Source organism: Leptidea sinapis, chromosome 4 (assembly GCF_905404315.1).
Source record: "Leptidea sinapis chromosome 4, ilLepSina1.1, whole genome shotgun sequence".
Classification (NCBI taxonomy): domain Eukaryota; kingdom Metazoa; phylum Arthropoda; class Insecta; order Lepidoptera; family Pieridae; genus Leptidea; species Leptidea sinapis.
Genome location: NC_066268.1, coordinates 12,030,769 through 12,043,706, shown reverse-complemented (window position 1 = coordinate 12,043,706; position 12,938 = coordinate 12,030,769). Strand labels below are relative to the sequence as shown.

General features: G+C 40.4%; 2 protein-coding genes across 2 annotated transcripts in view; one reads left to right on the top strand and one right to left on the bottom strand.

Annotated features, from left to right (window-relative positions):
• Positions 1 to 12,938, top strand: part of LOC126979932 (uncharacterized) — a 135,276-nt gene that overhangs the window by 31,337 nt on the left and 91,001 nt on the right. The gene's annotated exons all lie outside the window — the stretch shown is intronic.
• Positions 1 to 12,938, bottom strand: part of LOC126979894 (maltase 1-like) — a 36,589-nt gene that overhangs the window by 9,696 nt on the left and 13,955 nt on the right. The window contains exons 3-7 of the mRNA XM_050829471.1: positions 11,775 to 11,954; positions 6,942 to 7,105; positions 5,373 to 5,526; positions 2,516 to 2,747; positions 228 to 429 (exon numbers count right to left, since the gene is read on the bottom strand). Of these exons, the coding sequence (XP_050685428.1) occupies positions 228 to 429; positions 2,516 to 2,747; positions 5,373 to 5,526; positions 6,942 to 7,105; positions 11,775 to 11,954 (932 nt within the window). The remainder of the gene's footprint in view (positions 1 to 227; positions 430 to 2,515; positions 2,748 to 5,372; positions 5,527 to 6,941; positions 7,106 to 11,774; positions 11,955 to 12,938) is intronic.

The window sequence follows — 12,938 nt, the reverse complement described above, 5'->3', positions numbered from 1 at the left end:
ATAAATGCGGTAGAAGACACACAATGAAGCGACTTCTCTACGCAACGCCAAGTGATGCAGCCGTTCACAGAGCACTGGGTCCCCCACAATTCAAACTGCTCTACGTTGCACGCGGTCAAATGGATCGAGCTGGGGTGCGCCAATCATTGATTGAACGTTAAAATTGTGAGCAGTATCGCAATGGTACCGCTGTGAATTGTAATGTAATGACATAAAACGTTACTTACTACCCAGTTCGGAGTACCTCCATACGGCATGTATGTGAGCCATCTAAGTATGACATATACAAAATCTCGCGCATTCGACTTTACTGATAAATCTGTTATAAAGTCGAAATTGAATGGGAAATGTGTCCCGGTAGCACCGCGCTCATTTCCATAATATAACATTGTCATTGTCACATTGGCATACCCTTCTGAGAATAGAACCCTGGAAAATTATCCTACATTGAGATGCTTATCATGCAATACCCAAACTTATAATTATAATTGTGTCGTAATTACTTTAAGGCTGAATTGAACCAACTACCAGTGGGAGGCTCCTTTGCACAGGAAGCCGGCTAGATTATGGGTACCACAACGGCGCCTATTTCGGTTGTGAAGCAGTTATGCGTAAACATTACTATGTGTCGGTCTGAAGGGCGACGTAGCTAGTGAAATTACTGAGCAAATGAGACTTAACATCACATGTCTCAAGGTGACGAGCGCAATTGTAGTGTCGCTCAGACTCTTTGGGTTTTTCAAGAAATCTGAGCGGCAGTGTATTGTAATGGGTAGGGTGTATCAATTACCATCAGCTGAACGTCCTTCTCCTCTCGTCAAACAAACAAACAAACATGGTAAAGTACCGGTTAAGCAAAAAATTTGTTGCTCCATTTTACAATTTTTAGATGACGTCATAACTTTAACTGTTAACCGTAACCATCCAATCTTCGCTGGTTAAAGCTATTGTTAATAGTTTATAGCTACATAGCGACCTGTCAAAATATTCAGATGAATATTCGATATTGACTTGATATTTCACTTTTTAACTTTAACTATGCCAATTGCCAAGGAATACGATGGTGCAATACATTCCACAGTCTACGTTAAAGTCAGCGTTACTGTCAACGTTAAATTTTACTTAAACCTTTACTATAACAGCTAAAATGATGCAATCTATCCTTTTACACTTTCTTATATTTCTATAACCTATCGACATAAAGCATTGGACTATTACTATATTGGACATAGCTCTGGATAGATAAGATCTTGTCATTAAGGCGAAGAGTAAGCAGAAAACACGTAAACATGGTGTTTTTCGACAAGTTTTGTGGTAAAGTATATCATTTCGAGCTATGAAGACTACTTAATCCTGTTACACATATCCTTAAGTCTTATTTGTAGGTTGCTAATGCTTGCTGTTGGTTATAGTTAACACTGCCGAGCCTTTTTGAACTACCACATTTCTTTGAAGTTAAACAAGTTTTTTGGCATGGCGTGACGCATTTTTTTGGTACTTCTCTCAGAAAAGTTATTCTTATTGGTTGTACATTTTTGTGTAGGTTCATTTATTCAGATTTGGTAGTGGATAACGAGGATTGTAAGCATATAAACTGTTTTCCACGCAAGAATTTTGAAAATATTGGCTTTGTTACATAGATGGCGGGCCGGAAGCCGTGAACTCATATCGCTCAAGGTCGCTGGCATTTAGTATCGCCTTAAACGGTGACAGCTATGTAACCGAAACTAGAGACACGTTATTGAAAACGGCTGTATATAACCTAAGGCTAAAATATATAATGCTAGCTTTTACCCGCGACTTTATGCGCGTTGAATAGTTACTTTTGGCAATTTATTTTTTAGGATATTTTCAAATAATACAAATACAATTTACTCTTTCCGCTGCGTCACTTTTCTATGATACAGCGTATATCCCTTGTCATTGTGGACAGTCTCTTTAATAGTATTTCCCTGTGAACTTTTATCTCCTATTTCATAAGTCAAAGTCTCAAAAATGCTCTAACAAATGTTTTAAGTGTCTAAATACAATGTTTCATGGTTTTATCTTTGATAATGACGATTTTCCATACAAATTTCCATCCCTTATTTCAACCCCTCCATTTATTTTTTTGCAATAAATGGTAGCTTTTTGTCCTTTTTCAAGCTCTAGTCTATCTCTATACTAAATTTTATCAAAATCAGTTCGGTGTTTTAGGCGTGAAAGCGTTATATTAAATTAAATACAAAATTACATTCACATTTAAATTATTAAGTAGGGATTTGAAAATTCATAATTGGTATTTCTCTGACCTAAATGAACAAATTAATTTTCGTATACGTACCCTATATGTACACTAAAACATATAAATGATTATATTTGTGTTATTATATCTAAACCAATGAATAATACGGTAAATCTCGTTTGCATGATATCTCAAATTAAAAAGAGCGTAAAATATATCCAGTACAACACATCTCGTTAAAACTTCTCTTGAATATATCCCAACATGCTCATTCAAGACTTATTTTCTTACCGAGTGTCGCCTCCTTTGTCCTGCACATAACGATCTACAAACTCTCTCCATTCATACACAACGTCGTACAATTCAATGAGGTCTTTAGTGTACAATGGTATTGTGTATCCAAGTTGGTGGGATTCGAATTGTACAAGTCCACTTAGTGGGTCGTTGGGGTATCTACCGCCGTAGTTTGCAGGATTTGCTTCCATCAGAAATGGTAGAGCATCGATTCGAAATCCATCAGCACCTTAAAGGGAAAGGCGAAGTTATGCCGTAAGATCTAATATGATTATAAGAAGATTTAAGCAGTGTAGTAAAAATGTTAAAAAGCTTCTGTTTACCTCATATTGTCAGTCTTTTTATGCAAGCCATCTTTGGGTTAATTATACGCGTAAGGACATGAACATCTTAAGAGTTCAATATACCAACGCATTTAGAATGTTTATGGGCCTGCCGCGTTATTTTAGCACTTCCTTAATGTTTGCATTGTAATGATTTTTATGCAGTAATTAGAAAAAAGATTTTTTCGATTAGAGATCGCATTAGTAAAAGTTCCAATGTTATTTTAAATGTAATGAATAAATTTGAAAATATAATGAATAGACATTGGCTGTTAAAATTAAAGTGTTCAAATAAATTTATTTAATGTGTTACTAACCCTAGAATAACATTCTATTAACATGATATGGGCTATGGCCTGAAATAAATGATATTATTATTATTAAAGAAATTAGAACTCCATTCAAATTCAATTTAAAATATTACTATACAAAATTGGATTTAGAATCATTGATTGAACGTCAAAAACTATTCGAAAATTTATGCCTTACACCTCAGAAGAACGGGCTTGTACGAACTCAGCAGCCTTCTTTTTTTTTATTGTGGTATCAAAAAAGTCATTTATGTTATAACTTTACCACATACACGTTTTTAGCAATTCTTTTGAATTACGTCACTGGTAAAATTTTTTTTGAACATTTTCTGGGATCCTATTATAAAAGCATTAATATACAAACATAAGGATCAGATTCAGAATACGCAACGGTTTTTATAGTTATTGTTCTTTATTATTATAATTAATTAACTTTATAATCATAAATTCACATTCAAATTCAAATATTTTTATTCAAAATAGGATGTGACATCACTTATTGAAAGTCAAAGAAAAACTACCACCCATTCCAAAATGAATGCCTCAGGCCTGAGAAGGACGGTCGCAACAAACTCTGCGGGCTTTTTTTTCATCAAAATATATGTTTACAAAGTAATATTGTACAATTAAACTTTTTATTTAATAGCCTGAGGGCGGTCGCTCCATTCCCAATCTGTGGTATCATTAAGAAAGTCATTTATGTCATAGTAACCTTTACTAGACAAACCTTTTTTAACAATTCTTTTGAATAACGTAATACTTTTGTTTTGAACATTTTCTGGGATCTTGTTGTGAAAGCGTATACATCGCCTCACAAAAGACTTACTAACTCGACTTAGCCAAGTAGTAGTCATTATAAGCTGATTTTAACTGTTCCTGGTGTTAACATTATGGTTATGACAGTTTCTGGCAAATTCACTTATGTGCCTATGAATATACATTACATTATCAAGAATATATTGAGAAGCAACAGTCAACATAATTGCAGTATAAATTAATATAACTGCAATTTTAAAACAAAATTTTATGAACGACTTATTTGTTGATAATTGCAGTATTTTCATTTGATTATATTTAATTCTGTAATAGCATTATTTGCACTATGTATTAAAAATGTAAAATGTAGTGTAAGCTTAAGTAAGCATTAAAATGGTTTTTATTTTGATTTCCTTTACTTATTTTTCGTGTAATACAAATTAAGAACATTCCTCATTTCCAAATGATAAAAGTAATAATTTTTCATACATTATTATTTCATTAATTGCTATATATTTGAAATGTTGACATTTTAATTTTAAAGAAATTAGTTTTTTACTAAATGAATCATATTATAATGAACCAGCAAGGTCACAATGTATAAAAATACAGACCTTCAGACCGAATGAGGCGAAAAATATGATTTTTCTTTTTTTTTAATAGGAGTAACGACAGACTGACAATAGTTATGGGTGAGTAGTACGTGGTGAGTCACAAAGGTCGGATGGTTTTGAAGTTACCAACAAAAATATCATTAAAAACCACTACGTACAATGACGTTCTATATATAAATATATATAAAACTGCATTTAAATGATCCAGTACAATCTTTTAGTACCATATTATTACATTATTTTGTATAATCTCTACGAAAATTTATACGTATAGATAGACTGTGACAGCTGTGAAAACATCGAAAAAAAATGAGTTAACCTCTATTTTGAGCAATGATCGCACACTAACACAACATGACATACAAATCGCGAGTGTAAGACATAGCTTGTCAAGCACACTAAAGTAATAAAACTGGCCTGTTTTCATCGGTTGTCTAGCAGCAAGAGGCTCTATCTACTACTACTACTACTAAGATCAAATTACTAGTGGGAGGCTCCCTTGCACAGGATGCCGGCTAGATTATGGTTACCACAACGGCGCCTATTTCTGCCGTGAAGCAGTAATGTAAGCATTATTGTGTTTCAGTCTGGAGGGCGCCGTAGCTAGTGAAATTACTGGGCAAATGACACTTAACATCTTATGTCCCAAGGTGACGAGCGCAATTGCAGTGCCGCTCAGAATTTTTGAGGTTTCCAAGAATGCTGACCGCCGTGCGTTGTAATGGGCAGGGCGATCAATTACCATCAGCTGAACGTCCTATTCGTTTCGTCCCTTTCATAAAGAAATGTAATAACATTAATATTAAAATTCTATCCTAACTATGTGTTGATGGTGAGTAGGAATGGTTACCTTTGTCTAGCCAGAAGCTCATAATGTTAAGCATTTCATCTTTTACAGCCTTGTTCCGGTAGTTGAAGTCCACTTGTTGGACGGCGAACTGATGCAAGTAGTACTGCTGACGAATGCCACTCCACTCCCAGGCTGAACCGCCGAACTGGCTAACCTAGGCATTGACCAGTCGAACTAAATTAACAATAACATTTGTAACAAAATTTCCACCAAAAATGAAGAACTTCAACTTCTCAAGAAGAATAGCATGGCAATTTATTGGTAGAGCTGCTTGAATTGTCGGGGTTCACACAGTCTCTACTCTCTCTCTCTCCTCTCTGTCTCTCTTCACTCTCTGCTCTCCCTGTCTCTCTCTACGCAATGCCGTAGGATTCTGAGAAAGTATTGGATAGTTATTAAATCCCCTGATGATCATATGAAATTCAAATATCAAATAGTATAAGAAATCACTAATTGAACGTCATATACTCCCACCCATTCGAAAATTTATGCCTCAGACCTGAGAAGAACGGATGCAAGAATCTCAGCGTGTTTTTTTTTGTATTCTTTATTAGTTTTGAAATAATTTATATTATTTAAACACTATTCATATATTGGATGCAGAACCTTACAAACTAATTTGTTATGTGTATTACAGCCATTGTAAAATACTCTATTTGATTGAAAAGAGTGGCCGTTGAGTTTCTTGTATGTTCTTTTCACGAGCTCATATTTTTTCGAACATGTAGTACCTAATTAAAAAATATTTATAGTGACTATTCAAAAGCGCTTAGTTTTAGCCTACTTGAAGAAAGTTTATTTGTGTTTGAATTTGAAATTGAAATTTAGTAACATTAAAATTTTTGATTTAAAGAGCCAAAGCCGGTGTCGTCCAAGATAGGTTTGTAACTACATAAAAGTTATAGGTGAGATGTGCTTGAGTCTTGAAGAGGCGAGAGCGGGCGGAATGACACCGATTCCAAAAATAACAATAATCGTAACAAGAATTAGATTAATTAATTATATTGTATAAAAATACGCAATTATTTTTATACTTTTTAATGCATATTATATCTATTGTTCTGGAATAGTGTTTTTGAAGTCGGTTGTTCTTTTGTTAATTTTCTTTTATTTTTTTTATGATAATACGTTACGAGACGAGCAGGACGTTAAGCTGATGGTAATTGATACGCCCTGCCCATTACAATGTAGTGCCGCTCAGGATTATTGAAAAGCCCAAAAATTCTGAGCGGCACTACAATAGCGCTCGTCACCTTGAGACATAAGATGTTAAGTCTTATTTGCCCAGTTATTTCACTAGCTACGGCGCCCTTCAGACCGAAACACAGTAATGTTTACACATTACTTCTTCACGGCAGAAATAGGCACCGTTGTGGTGCCCATAATCTAGCCGGCGTCCTGTGCAAAGGAGCCTCCCACTGATAATAAAAGTATCCATATCATATCCTTCTGAAATCAAGCTGGCTTCTGTTTTATTGCAAGTCAAAGTCTAAAACCATTTAATAATTTTGCTTAAGAAATATGCATATATGTTTCAAAGTACATAGATAAAAAGTACTAATAGCATACCCAATTGGAAGGTGGCAGTTTATTATTCGTATTGTTAGGATCTTCGATACCGTCTGCCCATACGAAGTAGTCTTCGAATCCCGGCTCCCGTGCTTCAGATTTTACAAAATATTCGGACTCCTTGCTGGCGTGGTTTGGAACGAAATCGAGCAAAACTTTTAAACCTTCAAAGAAGAACACACCTTTAAATAAGAACGGAGAGCGATGTTGAGTGAAAGAGGAGGTGATGACAGTTCTTGTTAAGGAGATTTGGAGAAGGCATGAAGGTAGATTTATTGTTAAAGTTTATGGGGTAAATGTGAAAGAAAGTGTTGGGGTTAAACTTGGGACCTAGACTTACACTACACGATCGGTACTGTATTGGGTACAAGTGAAGATTACCAAGAATAAATCTTCTATATGTGCCATATCATAGTGGTTGTTGGTGAACACTCCTCTAAAAAGAGCTGTTTTCGGTGATCCTTTTAAGGTCATAATTTTTATTATAGCTTATAGGAACACGGAAGACCATCGAATTCTGGGCAGTAAGTAGAGTTAGTTATTGGGAGATAAAATGATTTTGTTTTTGCGTTTAATCGGAACTCTAATATCATGAACTCATAGTTTAGGGAGTAGAAATGAGGAGATCCGTAGGAGAACCAAAGTCACCGACAAAGCCCAATTAGATTGCGATACTGAAGTGGCCACTAGCAGGGCACGTAGTTCGACGTACAGATGGCCGGTGGGTCCAAAGTACGTACGTAACGGAAGACGTAGTGTTGGTAGCCCCCTCATAAGATGGACCGACCTTCTAGTCAAGATCGCCGGAATTGGTTGGATGAGGGTAGCGCAGGACCGATTGTTGGGGGGGGGGGGGGGGGGCTTTTGTCCAGCCCTTGACGTCTTCTGGTAGATGATGATGATAGTTCAAAGTAGTTTATTTTGTTGTTACACATGTTATACAAAAATTAAAAAACCTAAAAAGTTCGCCGATTTTAGTAGGATATATCTTGGCCTGACTTTGATTAATAATACCGAAGGCGATAGTTGATTTGTAATACATAAATATCCTCATAAGCAATTAGAAGGTATGACTAGAGTATAACCTTAAGTAAGTTACCACACCACTATCGCCTGACTGCCGAGTTGTTGGAAGCCCTTCACAATAAAAGGAAACGATTGTAAACTTTAAGGGTATCGTTTTTGATCTGACCCTTGAATCGGATTAGCTTACAAAACCATTATTTTAACTTTTTTTTTTTTTTTTTTTTTATGGAATAGGAGGACAAACGAGCGTACGGGTCACCTGGTGTTAAGTGATCACCGCCGCCCACACTCTCCTGCAACACCAGAGGAATCACAAGAGCGTTGCCGGCCTTTAAGGAAGGTGTACGCGCTTTTCTTGAAGGTACCCATGTCGTATCGTCCCGGAAACACCGCACAAGGAAGCTCATTCCACAGCTTCGTGGTACGAGGAAGAAAGCTCCTTGAAAACCGCACTGTGGAGGACCGCCACACATCCAGATGGTGGGGATGATATCGTAACTTGTGGCGTGTCGTGCGAAGGTGAAATTCGGCGGCAGGAATCAGGTTGAATAGCTCTTCGGAACACTCCCCGTGATAAATGCGGTAGAAGACACACAATGAAGCGACGTCTCTACGCAACGCCAAGTGATCCAGCCGTTCACAGAGTACTGGGTCCCCGACAATTCGAGCTGCTCTGCGTTGCACGCGGTCAAATGGATCGAGCTGATACTGGGGTGCGCCAGACCAGAGATGACAGCAATACTCCATGTGAGGCCGGACCTGCGCTTTGTAGAGCGCTAGAATGTGGGCCGGCTTGAAGTATTGCCGTGCTCTATTTATGACGCCCAGTTTCTTTGAAGCCAGTTTGGCTTTGCCCTCCAGATGGCCACGGAATTGGCAATTGCTCGAGATTTCGAGACCCAGTATTCCGATACTAGGCGAGGCTTTAAGGGAAGTGTTCTCGAAGAGCGGTGATACGGCAAATGGGGTTTTTTTAGTGGTAAACGCGCAAACTTGAGTCTTCTGGGGGTTAAATTGGACAAGGTTCAACTTACCCCATTCCGCGACCTTCTCGAGAGAGGACTCGATAGAAGACACAAGTTTCACCCGGCACTGGTCGACGTTTTCCCGAGAGAGACCTGCATGGCCCGTGTATACGGCATCACCAGTGCTGTCGTCTGCATAGCAATGCATGTTGGCGGTGTCCAACATATCATTGATATGCAGAAGAAACAGCGTGGGAGATAGCACACAGCCTTGGGGCACTCCAGCGTTCACGGGCTTGGGATTCGAGCAATAACCGTCGATAACGACCTGTATGCTGCGCCCAGTGAGGAAGCTGGAGGTCCACTTGCATAAGCTCTCGGGAAGCCCAAATGATGGAAGTTTTGCGAGGAGCGCCTTGTGCCATACACGATCAAAGGCCTTCGCTATATCCAGACCAACTGCCAGGCGTGTGTTAGGTATACCAGAAGATCGCCAGTCGACCGACCATGGCGAAAGCCGTACTGCCGGTCGTTGATCAACTGGTGACCCTCAAGGTATACCAAGAGCTGGCGGTTAATTATGCTCTCCATAATTTTGGAGAGTAGGGAGGTAATAGCAATAGGCCTGTAGTTTGCCGGATCCGAACTGTCTCCTTTTTTTGGGATCGGATGGACAAGGGCTGACTTCCATGAATCAGGGACTACGCCTTTTGAATAAGAGTGCCGGAATAAACGCGTTAGCACCGGCGTCAACTCAGGGGCACACGTTCTAAGCACGATTGGAGAAATGCCATCCGGCCCGCTCGACTTCCTGACGTCCAACGAAAACAGAGCTCGCCTAACAGTTTTCTGTCGGAACTGTACTTCAGGCATGGAGCTCTGACACCGCGGGATGGTCGGCGGTGTTTTTCCGTTGTCGTCAAGAGTCGAGTTGGAGGAAAAAAGAGTGCACAGGAGATCGGCTTTCTCTTTTGCCGTATGGGCCAGGGTGTCATTCCTCATGTGCAACGGCGGCATGGACGGCTGGTTGAAGTTACCAAGAGCAGCTTTCGACAACGACCAGAACTTGCGTGTTCCGGTCGGGTAACTGGAAAGCTGCTCGCCAATTTTGACGACGTGCTTCGATTTCGCACGGGCGATTTGCCGCTTAAAAAATCTGGAGGCACGGTTATATTTCCTCTTCAGAACTTTGCAGTTCGGATCCTTTGAGCCCAGCGCCGCAACCCAAGTTCGATACGCCTGTTTTTTGCAGTCAGATGCTGCTTTAACTGACGCATCGAACCAGGGCTGTGATCTGCCACCGATAGGTACTACAGAGCTTGGTATAAAAATATCCATGCCCTGCAGTATCACATCGGCTACTGCAACGGCGCAGGCACTAGGATCATCTGAAAGGAAACAAACCCTGCCCCAAGGGTAGGATGCAAAAAAGGAACGCATCCTATCCCAATCTGCTGACTTGTAGTGCCAAACGCGGCGGGTCGCTGGTGGTCTGCGACGTTGGCGTCGGATAGGCACTACACTCCTGACCAGGCAATGGTCGGACGTTCCGAGAGGGGCGTCGACAGAGACCTGGTAACCATCGGGATGTGTAGTCAGCAGAAGATCTAATAAGGACGGCATGTGGCTATCCACATCCGGGAGCCGCGTCGGCGACTCAACCAATTGGGACAGACCATACGCCAATGCAAAATTATGCACAGATCGCCCTGCGTAGTCTGTGGTACGTGATCCAAGCCATTCGGCATTGTGCCCGTTGAAATCACCCAAGACTACGATTTCAGCGGAGGGGATCTGAGCAAGCACGTCATCAAATGCCGCTTGAACGCAGCCCATGAGGTGATCCGTTTCTGCGTTACCACTATGGGACCTGTAGACACACGCATAGATGCGGACGCGGTCCTCTAAATCTACGCGGAGCCAGAGAGTAGACAGGCCCCTACCCTCAAAATTGCCGAGACGGCGACAGCAGATATCCTCCCTAACGTACACACATACCCCGGCATGAGGCATGAAATTATGCTCAATTTTGTACCCGGGGTACGTTAAATATGACGTATCGCTAGGTCGAGATATCTGCGTCTCCGTAAGGAAACACAAGGCCGGCTGCGCCGTCTCAAGGTGGTGGTGGACGGCGTTTAAGTTGGAGTGAATTCCCCGGATGTTACAAAAGTCCACATTAAGCGTGGAGCGGGGTGCCGTGGTGTTGCTGCCCTGTTTGTCCTGTGACATACGCGGTACTGTGCCCTCCCCAGAATACGAGGGGCAGCCCGAGCGCGAATGCTCGGGGAGGGATTCTCCGGCTCTACAAGAGCCGGTACCCTCCTGGGGTAATTTATTTTTTAGGACCGCTCTCATATTTTGTTGGGGGGGGGGGGGGGGGAAAGGACGGGGGGGAATGGCCTCCGGTCCTCGACACTAACCTATGCGAAACATAGCGGCACTAGGCCGCTACTTCACGCCGGTATTTTGTGCGAGTGTGGTAAGTAACCCGGACGAGTCTGGCCCGATTGTGCTGACGTCATAAGACAGCAGCGTGACTCTCCCACTTTCAAAAAGCCCGTAGTCGCCTCTTACGACACCCTTGGACCTGGGACTACCCTATTCTTTTTACGCCCCGAGGCAGCACAGGGCAAAATTTTATTCAATAATGTTTATAAGTATCCTAAATTACTACTTTTGAATTGGCTAGAAGCCTGTGAAAATCGGTGTATATGTTTAGAAAGAGATTTAAATATGAGACCGGCGAAATATAAATTAAAATAAAGTATTTTTGGGGTACTGTCGTTTATATTTAAACAGAGACAGAAAATTATTGTTGATGTTGTAGATCAATAAATACCTAATCCATGAGCTGTCTCCAATAGCAGTTCAAAATCTTCCATAGTGCCGTACTCTTCGTGAATTTCGTAGAAGTCGCTGATGTCGTATCCGAAATCAACCATCGGGGATTTGAATATTGGTGACATCCATATCGCATCGACTCCAGCATCCACAAAGTGTTCTAATTCACTGATTATTCCTGAAATGTTTAAAATAAAAATATTTTATTTTGTCATAAATGATTTGCTTTAAACTTAGATTAAGGATTGGTTTCCGGTGCGCCCCAACTAGATTTTTTTTTTATGATAATAAGGGACGAGACGAGCAGGACGTTCAGCTGATGGTAATTGATACGCTCTGCCCATTACAATGCAGTGCCACTCAGGATTCTTGAAAAACTCAAAAATTCTGAGTGGCACTACAATTGCGCTCGTCACTTGAGACATAAGATGTTAAGTCTCATTTGCCCAGTAATTTCACTAGCTACGGCGCCCTTCAGACCGAAACACAGCAATGCTTACACATTACTGTTTCACGGCAGAAATAGGCGCCGTTGTGCTACCCATAATCTAGCCGGCATCCTGTGCAAAGGAGCTTCCCACTGGTAAAGGTGATACCGCAGGCGTAGTCGCAAAGTGCGGCAGCTAATACTACGCCTAAGTGGGTGTCTCACTCGAGACACTCTCGAACAATGTGTGACATTGATTTGCCACATGTTCAGCTAATCTTTGCTAATAATTGAAACTAAAATGCCGGGTTTTGTAGATACAACACTACAAGAAATAAAAAAGACACTGGGATAACGTATCATCAGTATTTTTTACTTTATTAATTTCAATCTAAAATAACACGAAGCGTATGTTACAAAATTTGAAAGATGCCATTGAGTGTCAAGATGCAACGGACATAAGCATCTAATAGTTGCCGTAATAAAAAAGCTATTCTTCTAAGGTAGTGCGGTATCTAGATGCAGCGAAGCGGAGACCAATCCTTAATCTAAGACTTTAAATCAGCTACTGTCAATGGTACTTAACAGATTAGAATGAGCGGTTGGCAACTCTTTCCAATCCACTTACTCCTATCTCCCATGCAACTTATTATTGCCAAGCGAGTCAAGATAGCAAATCAAAAATTGGGAGCTAGGGGAGTTGTCATCGCTCGTAAAAGCTGATCTTCTTACCAT